We start from the raw sequence: 13,553 nt of genomic DNA on the forward strand, positions 1-13,553 counted from the left end.
TTTTGCCATTAAGCCTAGGTACATAGTTAAGTATTTAACCATCAGGAAAAAAAAAATCCTAATTGAACAATATGTAACATTTGTTTGTAGAAAGTAACAAACACTGAATGAGTGCTGCAAATTGCTGTGCCTGTTTTTGGTGCTTGCTGTACCCCTGCTGAGTAACGTCTGCGTTTACACTCGTGTGTCGGCGCGTTATGGCCGAGTTGCGCAATGCCACTTCCAATTCCGTGACAGCGACATGTGCGACATCTTGCGGTCGCGCGCCGTACCAGCTGTCTGGGTAACGGCTAACATTTCACATAGTATTTCGGTTCACTTAGGCCTAAAGTAGTCATTGTTATCTTTTTTTCTTTTTCTTTTTTAATTCACACCACCAATGAAGTGTTTACTGTGTTATAGTATTATTATATTCAGGTAAAATATTTTTCTAGAATGAATTGCCGTATGAAATATAAAAAAAAACTATCTTCTTCCAGTAAATAATTTAAATGTAAATTTTGTGAATTTACATGGCCAATCAAGTTTATTCTTTAATTATTTTGTTGGTGACAGTTAAAATAGCGGCAGTCAACATTACCCATAAGCCTAAACTTAAAAAGAGTGGTTGTTTGACAATTAGGCTACATTGTCAGATATGTTTTTTTTTTTTAATTTTAAGTTTTCCGTACAAGACTTTTAAAAGGAGCTCATAATGATTAGGAGCATAGATTAGAAATGCAGGCCAGAGTTCCCGAATAATTTTATTATAGCACTAGACACTAGAGGTACATGTTACCTGCGTTTGTCTATTTTCTACAAGGCGTAGGGAGGAGGCGCCCTAACGGTGGATATGTGAAATATGTTGTATATTGACACCCAAAAAATTGATAATGTAAGCTTATTTGAGAAGTAGGTAAATAATGTACAGGATGTCCATTAAATAATATCCCAGTTTCAGTGGTAGACACTATATTATAATAGTTTAATTTAGACTAACTGCTACAAATATTCAATATGTGCACCTTTAGTTATACGGTACACTTCCAACCTAAAGTCCAATTATTTTCTCTTCAATTCTGTAACTCTGGCAAATCATTAGGTAGCTGTGGAACGTAGACACGATCTGTTATAAAGCAGTAGCCTTGTGGTAGTGTGCCCTAAGATTATAACGTGGCTGTTGGGTGATACTGTACCTTTGCACCGAGGAAACATTGTTTTGAAAGACCAGTCATTCGTCCGTCACAGAGAGCTATGCAGATAGCTTTCTCCGAATCATGTCTGTCCATCAGCATCGTTGTATATGCATCCATACCGTACCAACTTTAAGATGACTAAAGAAAGTGATTTGTCAGTCTTCAAGACAAAAATACAATAAAATTACTAGCATTTCAGATAAGAAGATGAAAATACATGATCAGGGTGAAAAAAATGAGCTTTAAAAATAACCGCCTTGGAAAGCAATTTCAAACATATCATTTATTACCGACGTTTATGGCGTAGAGAAATTTAGCAGAATGGAAACCGTTTAAAGCGGGTACTAATAATGTGCTTTTTAGTTTACACCAATTATAATTCAGAAATTGAAATGACTAGTACTAGTAATTTTATCGGTTTTGTGTGTCTAAATATTTTAATCGATTAAAAGATCCTCTTGCACCCTACCCCTGAAAGTTCCTGCTCATTTCGAACGTTGTCACTGTTCAGGATAAGAGCCAAGAGAACTGGTTCGAAGCATGACAAATTAAACCACCCGAAAATTTCAGAAGCAGCGCATAGAGACTTTAGGAAAACTCTGCCGAAATATTTAGGGAAGTGATTCCTTATGGAAATTGTAAGCCACTTACAACCTATCTTAATTCTAGGGGTGTAATTTGTCCTTGAAAATAAGTTTTAGGAATGGTAAACTTTCAGATTGAATTACAACTCTGGGGATAGTGTTTTATTCTAAGGAGTTCTTCATACTTTTACAGGGGCGTTTATTTAGACTGAGAGATTTTTTAAAGCGGTTTTTCAGTGTAAACTATTTGAAGTGTGACTATGAAAGCATTCTGCTGAATACATCCAGAATTCACTCTCCCCCCCCCCCCCCCTCCCCACACACACACACACACACACACACACACACACACATTTTCGGATATGCACTTTCCATATTATTTCCATACTATCAAACTTTTAATAATGCGCCCTTTTAGTCACCAAAATAATAGAGGTTAGCACCCCTTATTGTAGAGAAAATTTTGTTAAACTATGTTATGAATATTTGATGTAGTAGTTTTAATATTATGCCCTAATGAACAAAAATAAACCCCTCTTGTTCCAACAACCTAGGATAGAACATACTGTTTTGGTGCACAACGCATACAAAAAGTTTCAGCAGCAATATTTTACCCCTGCGATGTTTATTTCCAATAGCTTTCGATATTTTTGCATAAACACCATTCTTAAAACATATTTTAAAGGACTAATATCCCCCTGATGAATCGATCTATATATTCATATATATATATATATATATATATATATATATATATATATATATATATATATATATATATATATTTGAGTTTCAGAACGACCCGTAGTAGGGAAAGTAAAGTGAGAAACTAATTCTAGGTATAATTATTTTTTCAGTTTGACAACATAATAGCAATACATATTTGAACTATCTTTGAAAACACTTGCAGTGTAGGCTAATCCAAGAAAATCTCGTGTGAAATATTTTCTGAAAAATTACTTGTGCAGTTCTATGAATCAGCACTGTTTTGTAGGTCGCCCAACTGTAATAACGTGTAGACAAATTTTCATAAATGAACTTGTGTGAATGAAAGGTAAACATTATAAGAGTATCAGTTAATAAGAAAATCAGATGAAAAATGCAGTGAGGCCATAGAGTCTTGAAGTACATATAGTTTATATGTTACTAGAAACTGACCATGACAGTCTATCATCGAATGGTTCAGTTATAAGCATTGTATGATACAAACAATTCATGATACAAACCATTTATTGATCCCAAGTCGCTAAAGTTCAGCTGGATTGTCAATAGCTAATCATTTATAAGGCCCTATATCTTGTGGTTGAAAATCTGTGGTTTTTAAAAGTTGATACAAGAACGCGTGTGTCAACCATAATTGTAAACAATGTTTGGTCAAATTATAATTATGTTTTGTTTAATGGCAACTTATGAGGTAATAATATGCATGCATCTCGTACAGTGCTTGTATTGTAACATTGTACGAAAAGTATGTCATCAAATTAAAACGTTCAAAATAAAATGTCTGGTATACTTATGTTTAGGTTTCATTCATAACAAAACCAATTCTGGGTAGGCGTGCAGAAAGTGATAATGCATGAACTTATTTATTTATAAAGTAAATAATGTTTTCCAATTTATTATCTCCAACTTTAGTGTGTCCGAATATATATTTAACCCTGGAAATTTTTGAAAGATTCCATTCCTCACTTAATGAAAAAGAACTTACGTGCTCCTTAAATATTTCCCAAATTTCAGGCTTGTTCATACTTTACTTAACTAGATGAATGGTTATGTTAGTTTTTTTAGGGTTGCATTTACCCTGATAAGACGAAAATTACAAGTTTGTTGTTAATATAATTCATAGGAAACCTTACAAATAATGTGATATACTCAGATCACGTTTACAGAAATTTTTACAGTCTTTAGATTTTTTTTAACTGTGTGGTTTGAAAACTTGCACATTAAATAATGGGGAGAGGGCCCAACAGATTTAATTGCCCCGGGACACTTTATTTATCTCGAACGTATGTTTTTATCCATAACCAATGTCTTAATTTCACTTGTTTTGCTTCGGAGATACGATTTTTTGTAATAAAATTATACTTTTCCCCTTTTCACCGTAGCAGTATATTTTCAAAAATGTAAATGGACACTAACTCTTAATGTATGTTACTCATGTTCAACTTCTTATCTCCTGCTGGTATAGTTGCAAAGATTGAATTTTTTTTCCCCTAATACCCAGCATACCCATTCTGGAAAATGGTAAAAGGTTGTTGGTTATCTTAATGTTAGCCTTATTAAATTCTGAGGTATATTTTTCATCTTAAATTGTGCTTTCTTTTTTGTTAACTCCGTTAGGAATAGAGTTTCGTGTTTCAGTTAGTTAAAAAAAAACTTACCAAAAACGTTTATTTTTAATATGTACAGTAGTTTCAGCGTGATGCCGGAACAAACAAACAAATTAAAATAAACCGGGTATTTATTTCCTAATAATGTAACTATCCATTACATATAGCTTTTTCATACATCGATGCAATGTACTTTTTACCCTGAACGAATGTTTTTATTAGTAAAGGTTTATGTAAACACAAGGGAATGTTACGCATGTAAATTGGTGTTCATCAATGAAAATAAAGTTTAGCCTACATACAAGTAATTTTAAAAGAAAAAAAAAACTAATGTTTATTTGTGAACTCATAGTACTACTATTATTTTTCCATTACATATATGTTTATATATATATAAACTCAGTACACTCAAAATACTTTGAACAATATATAAAAATAAATATTATGTAACACACTTAGTGGTAATTTGCATGTCCTTAATTTGCCTTTGGGTACTGCTGATAAAGCGTATTTATTGAACATGTAATTTTTTTTTGGTCAATGGTAACTCTGTTAAATTTCTAATATGGCGGAAACATACACGTCGTCATCGCAGTACGATTAAAAAATACATCGACACATTTAGCAACTACTGCTGTTATTTTTTTTTAATAGAGTTTTTGAATGTGCTGGAAACAAAACATGATATAACATAGCGCAAAGGATCAAAGATCGCCATGCTTTTTTTTTTTTTCGTGTAATGTTACGAGGATTTCTGGTATCTTGAAATTGTATCCTTTCACATTTTTCTCTCCAAGGAATTTCCTGCTGGTATTCGGGGATAAATTCTTGCACGTCGCCCTCATTAGTCTTAGGCCGCTGAAACACGCATGGAACAATGTTGATGTGGACCTTTCTTTGTTTCCGGCATGTGGGACCACCATTGAACCACGATCCTTGAGCATAACCATCAAAATAAGCTGGTGTGAACAGTGGAATGTCAAGTCTGTTTGAAAAAGTTACTTCCAACAGAAACACACTATTGTTAAAATTATCACACGTTAAGTATTCTCTAAGACACAGTTACTAGTATGAATGCATTGTTAACGAAATGTTAAAACATGTACTGTATTGAAACTTGAACACACAGAGAGGCATGAGATGTAATCTCAACAATGAGTTAACTCTGCGTCCGCCATGACACCGCTGCAGGAAACGGGAAGCCTATGATGTACATTCTATATTGCACAGACCCGAACAAGCCCGAATATCTACCTTCGGCCAACGTCGGCATTAAAATGATTTGACAGTATTTTTAATGTAGCTATACTAACCTAACATAACCAACCATCCACAATTTTTTAAGTAATAAACAAAAAAACTGACGAAGTTGGCCGAATGTAGATATTCGGGCTTGTTCGGGTCTGTTCAATACAGAATGTACATAATAGGCTCTTCGCAGGAAACGTCGAGAACGTTTTTTTTTTTTTCACAGACATATTGGTAAATGTAAATTATTTGTTACTGCGCATCTTGCGAGCACGGGCCGGCATAACTCGCCGAGAGTGCTCTCGTAGCTATCGATATCTGAGAGAGCTACCTCGCGACCTCCAGGGGAAGGGGCAAAGTGAAGGACGATGTTCACTCGCTCCACTTTTTGGTAGCCATCTTTGATTTGAAAGAAGTAAAATTTGTAGGTCATAGATATATCTGATTCCAGTTTTAGTATAAATATTTTTAACTCACAACTTTACCACCATATTTAAACAAAAATATATATTTTATATTAAAATAAACACTTTATCATGGGTGTAGTTAATTTTTTTCCGCCAAAATGAGCGTCACGTTTGAGTTTTCTGTTACATCCGCAAGAATGCGTCATCGTCCAAAACGCCAAAGGTAGGTACAGCCGACGGGTAGGCGTCCGAACTCACCGGAGAGTGAACCAGTGTGTACTGGAGAGTAAACCAATGTCTATCTGAGAGAGAGAGAGAGAGAGAGAGAAAGAGAGAGAGAGAGAGAAAGAGAGAGAGAGAGAGAGAGAGAAAGAGAGAGAGAGAGAGAGAGAGAGAGAGAGAGAGAGAGAGAGAGAGAGAGAGAGAGAGAGTGTGTGTGTGTGTGCGCGTGCGTGTAAAATGAGTTTAATTTGAAAGATGCCTTTTAGTTCCAACAGTTTTTATGCCACAGTAATTTTTATAATTTAAAATGTTGAACATTTGTGTTGGTTAAGGCAAAGATCAGGCGTTAAGAGATTTACAAAGCCCATAACATAGCATCTATTTGACAGTATTATTACAGTTATAGCCTTTCCCGAGAGTGAATTTAAAACTAAACGCCATTGATTTCAAAGACAGATCTACTAGCCATCAGCTAAGTCATTGTTAAAATCAGACATTAATTTGCTCTTGCAAAAGCGAGGACTGTGAAACGGGTTTGATGTCAAAACTATGTTCTATGAAAAATGTCCTGTATATTTTTAAGTTTGCTGCTTATTGCAAGCATATAGACCAAATATGGGAAGTATAAACATACATTAACCCTATCTAGAGATGTTAACCACGCTCAAACTCTCGGTTCCACCCCCTTCCCCCCTCTTCGAATCATACGGATTTACGCCCTTGGGAAGTGTAGAGTTAGAATTGTGGGAAAAAAATTAGTTTTAAATGGCTGTGTTTCATGTAAGTGACTGTTGAACGACGGAGATACTGATTCATACGTGCTAGCCATCATCAGACGCGGTCAAACACCAATTCCGCAATGTTTTTGTGTTTTTGGGCGTTACAATATGGCGACGGCGAAGTTTATAAAAATGTCTCGGACCACGTGACAGCGTGACTTCTCCCAAACCCCGCGATCCCGCACCGTCCCCGCGGGCGACGGACCCGAGACGCGCGTCTCAAGTGTAGGCGACGGTCAGCAGCATGTCGGCGAAGAAGAGGAAGGCGTTGAAGATGGCGAACACCCCCGACGCGATGGTCATGTCCATGTACTGCTTGGACTTGATGTTGATGATCTGCACGCGCTGCCACGCCCAGTCGTCGATCACCACGGCCCCCGCCGTGAAGAACATGATGCAGCCCACCAGCGTGAACATCACCATCTGGAACACGGAGCGCGAGACTCGAACCGGTGGCGGTCCTATCGCCCCTCCCTCCCGTGACTCCCTTGGAACTGAACAAACCTGGCCTTTGAACTCGGTCCATGTCCTATGTATATAGACATGCAAAATTCGCGGATTCATTTCGCGATAGGCTAGCATCAAAACATCTACTATACCTTCGTACCGCTTCTGCGATACGCCCACATTTTATCCGGGGAACTGTGAGCCAATGGGAAACACTAAACCAAGAAAGTGCCCGAATTACGGACAGCCTAGTTGAGACGTCTCACACGTCAGTAGCCAATGAACAGGTGTCATTTCCGCGAGTATTTAAATGACTGTGGAGTCTATCCTAGAGGTCAATGAATCCGAGAATTTTGCAGGTCTCTACCTATGTACTATTTTGCATTTTTATGCTACGTACTGAATTGTTTTATTTTGTTAACTCTTTAAAAGTATGAGATAAAACAATATTTTTGATAATGACTTTTCAAGACTTCATAAATACGTTAAAGTAGCCTTTTAAAGAGTATTCGTCGTGGCATTCTGACCCCAGGTTAACGGTGCACAATGCAGGTAATGCAGGTTTCTCAAGAATCCAGCGAGTAAATGTATCGAAAGCGAGCATGCAGACAACTGAGCTGGAAGAAGTCGCCGAGTGAGGAACTGGCGACCTCTCTCCGGCTCGTGCGCGCGATGCGACACAGTGCGGGAAGCCTACAACTCGCGTAGTTTCGGTTCCCTACCACGTTCGTGCAACTTCGGATTTCTCTCAAAAAATTGAAATTAAAAAAAAAAAACGAAGGGTTAGGTTAGGTTAGGTCAGTCACAACATGCTTGTTTTCATTGGAAACTTCTGATTTAGCGGCTGATGTGGCGTTAGTACCAAAACGCAAAACTTCGGGAAATTTTCGGAAATTCTTGCAGGGAACCGAAACTACGTGAGTTGTAAGCTTCCCCCAGCAGCGCTGCGGCCGCCCGCACTCAACTGTTCGCTTGGGCACGACGTCGCGCGCCAGCCGGCCGGCGATGAGGACGGAGTTGATGATGACGTAGCTGCAGTAGGCCACGTACACCACCACGATGCGGTTGAGGTTGGACACCTGGCCGTGGTTGTACGGGTCCACCAGCAGCCCGATGCAGAAGATGCTCAGCGCCTGCGCACACGGGTCGCGTCGTGGGCCGAGAGGAAGGGGCGACTGAATTGTTGCCCATTGGAAGGGCAGACCTTCAGGATTTTTCTGACAGTGGTTTATTTGTACAGATACTGGAAGGGCAGCCCATCCAATTTCTGAAAACACGCTCCTTTAAGAGTTTAAATAATCCTGAAAACTTTCCCCTTGGATGGGCAGCCCATCAGGATTTTTCTGACAGTGGTGTTTTTGAAAGCTTGTCTGAATTGTTGCCCCTTGGATGGGCAGCCCTTCAGGATTTTTCTGACACTGATTAGTTTGTAAAGTGACCTGACCTAACCTATCCTAACCTAACCTAACCTAATTAACCTAAACTAACCTAACCTAAAATAACCACTGTCAGAAAAATCCTGAAGGGCTGCCTATCCAAGGGGCAACAATTCAGACAACCTTTCAAAAACACCACTGTCAGAAAAATCCTGATGGGCTGCCTATCCAAGGGGCAACAATTCAGACAACCTTTCAAAAACACTACTGTAAGAAAAATCCTGAAGGGCTGCCCATCCAACGGGCAACAATTCAGCTCCCTCGAAAGGAAGAGAGTGCCTGCGTATGTGTTGGCGTCGTTACGGTATCAGACACCAGGATACAGCGAGAAGATATTAAACAGCGAAGGGAGAGAGAAGACCTGGAAGCGACTAAGAGCGAAGAGGAAAATATGGCGAGAGAGATTTGGGAGGGTGAGAAATTTGGGAAAGAGAGATTTGAAACAAAGATTAGATATAAATAAAGATACGAGAGGGACAAAGATTTAAGACGAATAAATATTTGAGAAAAAATAAAGATAGATTGAAAGAAAGAGAAATTCAGACAATGTAATAAAAGAAATATTTTAGAGAATAAAAGTGACTAAGAGAAAAAGATATTGAGAGAATGTAATAACCTTCAACAGTTCATTACATCACAAACGCTTTTGAGACAATATAGCTTTATTTTGTAATAATAATACGTAATAATAATAATGAAATAAAGGAAAAGTACTTTACAAACAATTAACTAAAGGACCAAAGAAAAATCTTAAATGTAGTTAGTTTACGTTATAAAAACCGAACAACAACGCTGACGTATATTTTCATTAATATATGTTATTTAATCGGAAAAAAAGTAACTAGTATATCTAAAAGAAAAAAATTCAAATTCAAGTCAGTGGTTGCAGAGAAAAAGAGTACACTACTGAGGACGAGTAGAGAAAACCACGGAAGTGTGTGTACATCACGGGGTCGTTTATCTCTGAACATAATGTACGTGCATGGTACGTGCATGTTGACTGAGCACACGGTAACAACTTTATTACGCAGGATGTTTGAACGAAATGTTTGCCGTGCGTTTTACACGTAGCATGAACGACTGCGGCCCGGATTCTGACGTCCTAACCCTACACCACATTTTACCATCACCCTTGAGGTTGGGTTCCAAGTATTTTATTGGGTTTGAAGGCGGTGACGCTGGTCAAGAATAATTATACGGCCGTTTAATTATTTTACTGGGTTCTGTTTCGTGTGTGCACGCGCGCTTCTATGAAAAACAGAAATTTGAAACGTTTTGCGTCTTCACGCAGTTTCATTGTAGTGATGGATTCATGGCCACCATTTGTCCTCAATGCCCGGTTTATAAACTACGCTAGTACGAAAGATGCAAATTGTTTAGCAACCACGGTATACAGTACTGGTTTATAAACTACACAAAGCGCAATAACGCAACGCAATTATTGTTAAACTTCCAACTTTCTTGCGTTTTGTTTGCGTTTCCGACGGCCACATTTGAAGGGAAATGTTCGAAAACTTTTTAATACTCAGACGTTGTGTGCATATACATCATGTTTACACTTGTTAAAAATTTCACACAGTTTAAGAAAACGCCACGATTAAATCAAATTAGTGACAATTAATTTTTGTTACATGGTAAACATGATTTAGCAATGGAAACCAGGTTTATAAATTTGTGTATTACTGTTTTACAGTTTGAAATTACAGGGTTGGTGACTTCTTGCAACTTGCGTGCTTTGTAATTGACTGTGATTTCCTTGCTTTGGTTACGTGTTGCGTTGTTGCGACCCTTGCGTAGTTTATAAACTAGGCCTAAGCAACTGCTGTAATAGAACCATATAGGAAACTCAGACCTTTAAACAGGGCGAACGCTGGCGACACGCGACTACAGCGATGCTAGCGGCTTGTCCTGTAGAAAGCCCGCGAAACTCAAATTTTCGTGTATTACAATGGGCGATCTCGGCACAGATTATCTCACGTCGTTTGAAGTATTGTTGTCGTAGAGTAATAAATTTAGCTACTCTTCATACTTTTTTTTTTATGAAAACAGTGTATTCATAATCGAAACAAGTTTTCGCAATCTACAAAAATATATTGACTTAAAGATCATTAAAAATTACTTGATTAAACATGACGACAAAAGGACAAAGATTATACAACTTTTAACAATGAAACATACTTAATATTAAACCTGAATTTTTATAAATCGTTTATTTCGTAAATAATGACGTGAAACGCGATAAAATAGTTAGTTTCCTAGAATAGTTTCTTGTTTGAAGGGGAAAAAAACCTTCGAAATGATACTTATAAGTACTACTGCCCCGAAAAAAAAAATCGTTTTTTAATGTAGCTAACTAATATTAACCAACCATTTATAACGATTTACACCATTTTTAATGTAGTTAAGAGCATTGCTATATTTAAAGTTGATGTGCAACTGGGTCGTTCCGAGTCGGCACTTTTTTGGTTCCCTTACTATTGGCTACCCTGCTGGCAATACGTTTGGCCCGCATTGTAAAGAAGTAACGAACTTTGGTTTCAAGTGCATCTCGACAAAATAAGTTGCAAACATATGTACGACTTAACGGTCTGAAGTGCTTCCCAAGGCTGGAATGCGTTGGAGTGGACAATTAATTACACCCCCCCCCCCCCCCCCCCCCCCACCACACACACAGGCAGGGTCGGTTTCTAAGGTGTTCGTATTGGCGCGGATACGGAACGTTCGTGCCGACGGCCATGACGCGGTGGCATCTCTGTAAGCGGTAGCCTACAACTCACGTAGTTTCGGTTCCCTACCACGTTCGTGCAACTTCGGATTTCTCTCAAAAATTGAAATTAAAAAAATCGAAGGGTTAGGTTAGGTTAGGTCAGTCACAACATGCTTGACCTTCTGATTTAGCGGCTGAAGTGGCGTTAATACCAAAACGCAAAACTTCGGAAATCTTCGGAAATTCTTCCCCTCTGCAAGCCACCGCAGCCGCCGAGAGGTGACGAGTGTAGTTGGTCTTGTCGCCGCGCGCGTCGCTGTTGTTTGCAGAGAGCTGAGCAGCCGCTAACACGGGCGGAGCGCGACGAGCGACCATGCTCGGGCGCGCCTGCAACCATGTCGTCGCGGTCCCTAGGCCCGCGACTAGCACTAGCTTGTTTTAACTCTAGCCCCTCAAAACCACACTACTGCATCGCAAGAATAACAAGTGTTGATTATGGTTGAAAACTAGAGCTTTCACAATCCAATAATTCTGATATGTAGGTACACTACAGCTTCCCTGTAAACTACATTTTTTTTTTTTTTGTTTTACGTTCAGTAGCAAGAACACGAGCACTTTAGTGAAGTTATAAATCCGCGTTGTAATACGTTACGGAAATAGATATTTGGTACATAATTGTCGAAATACCTTGGGAACCTTTTAATATATTACAGTAAAATAAAGACTAAATTTACCTTGGCGTAATCGTACAAAACGTTTTTTTTTAATTCAACTCAGATTATCACATTTTTTGGTTAAAAAATTTCGATGTTTGATTTGGTTTTGAGTCTAATGCTAACAAATAATTAAAATAGTTAAACTAGTTGAGCCGTCCCTTAAATGATATCGACGAGACGTTAATCCAGTATAAGTTAATTATGTCCCTGGATAGATTTATAGTTAATTTAAGGAATAAGTTTTCAGGCATAGCTGTCTGTGAAAATACTGAAGGCATATTTAGTGTTGGTTGTGTTGAGACAACAGAAAACAATGTGCAAGACATTTTGAAAGCTGTCGTCCGACATTCTATGAAACAAATAGTGAGCATACTTAACTTGTAGTTTGTAAAACAAAATGTGAATTTCAAACAGTTTACGTTTTATATGATCGCAAATATTTATATTATGATTCAGTTTATCGCTCATTCCTTGTAGGTGTGTTGCTGTAATGCTTGTTAACATTATTACATACCTACTACATGGTGGCATTCTTACGATTTCTTTCTAGCGAGTTACTTTTAAGCTACCAATTAAAAGATCTTCTAGCACATTAACTTTTTTTCACAGCTACAATTTGTTGTGCAATCCAACTGCCACGCAGAAAATAAAATTTCTGTACTTTTACGAAAGATATCTTTGGAAACCAGTTGCCGAGAAATCGTTTTGTAATTAATTGTAACTTTGTACAACTCATGGCTGTGGTTATTTTTGTATCCTACATGAAATACGTCTTTCCAGATAATGAGTACTTCTTGGAGAAATGGTTGCATAATTTTATATTTTAATGATTTTTTTTTCATTCAAGCATAATTATTTCATACCATGGAAAACATAATCGAATATTCCATAATTGTACTTTATACGCAGTTAATACTGTGAAGCTATACAGGACAACACAAAGAAAACGGAATGAGAGTCTTAGCCAGACGAGAAGCGGAGGAGGGAGGACTGGGGACGCACCACAACGCCGAAATACCACAACGCCGAACGTACAATAACGCCGAAATGCCAAATTGATCACAACGCCGACAGCTAGAAAACTGCTGTGCGCCACAACGCCGAAATACATTTAACCCCGAAAAAATGTCATTGCAGGACTGCCACAAAGGTTAGGCTAGGTAAGGTTAGCACACAAATTCATTCAGTTGGTTTTTCATTTTGCTCCTGTGGGCCGCCCCCCCCCCCCCCCTCCTCCCCGCAGCAACATTTTTCGGCGTTGTGGTACACAGCAGTTTTCTTGCTGTCGGCGTCGTGGTAACGACCCGGGAGGACTCACCAGCTCGACGACCTTGGCCGCCCAGGGCAGCAGCGCCAGGCGGTCGGACAGGGAGCGCGCGCTGTCGCCGTCTCCCTGCGGCTGACGCGCCGCCATCTCGCGGCTCGACTGGCGCGCCTCTCGGCCCGTCTCGCTCTCCTTGCCGCGTCTCGGGGGGGGGGGGGGAGGGGGGGGGGCTGCTTGG

General features: G+C 38.8%; 2 protein-coding genes across 2 annotated transcripts in view; one reads left to right on the forward strand and one right to left on the reverse strand.

Annotated features, from left to right (window-relative positions):
* The window catches only part of LOC134537722 (adenylosuccinate lyase), a 96,671-nt gene that overhangs the window by 31,181 nt on the left and 51,937 nt on the right, over positions 1-13,553 (forward strand). The window lies entirely within an intron of this gene.
* Positions 4,719-13,485, reverse strand: LOC134537724 (uncharacterized). The gene is made up of 3 exons (XM_063378473.1): positions 13,370-13,485; positions 8,158-8,325; positions 4,719-7,168 (listed from the first exon to the last, which is right to left on the reverse strand). Exons 1-3 carry the CDS (start codon positions 13,463-13,465, stop codon positions 6,965-6,967), a joined length of 468 nt encoding a protein of 155 aa, XP_063234543.1. The 5' UTR covers positions 13,466-13,485; the 3' UTR covers positions 4,719-6,964.

This window comes from Bacillus rossius, chromosome 12 (assembly GCF_032445375.1).
Source record: "Bacillus rossius redtenbacheri isolate Brsri chromosome 12, Brsri_v3, whole genome shotgun sequence".
NCBI lineage: Eukaryota > Metazoa > Arthropoda > Insecta > Phasmatodea > Bacillidae > Bacillus > Bacillus rossius.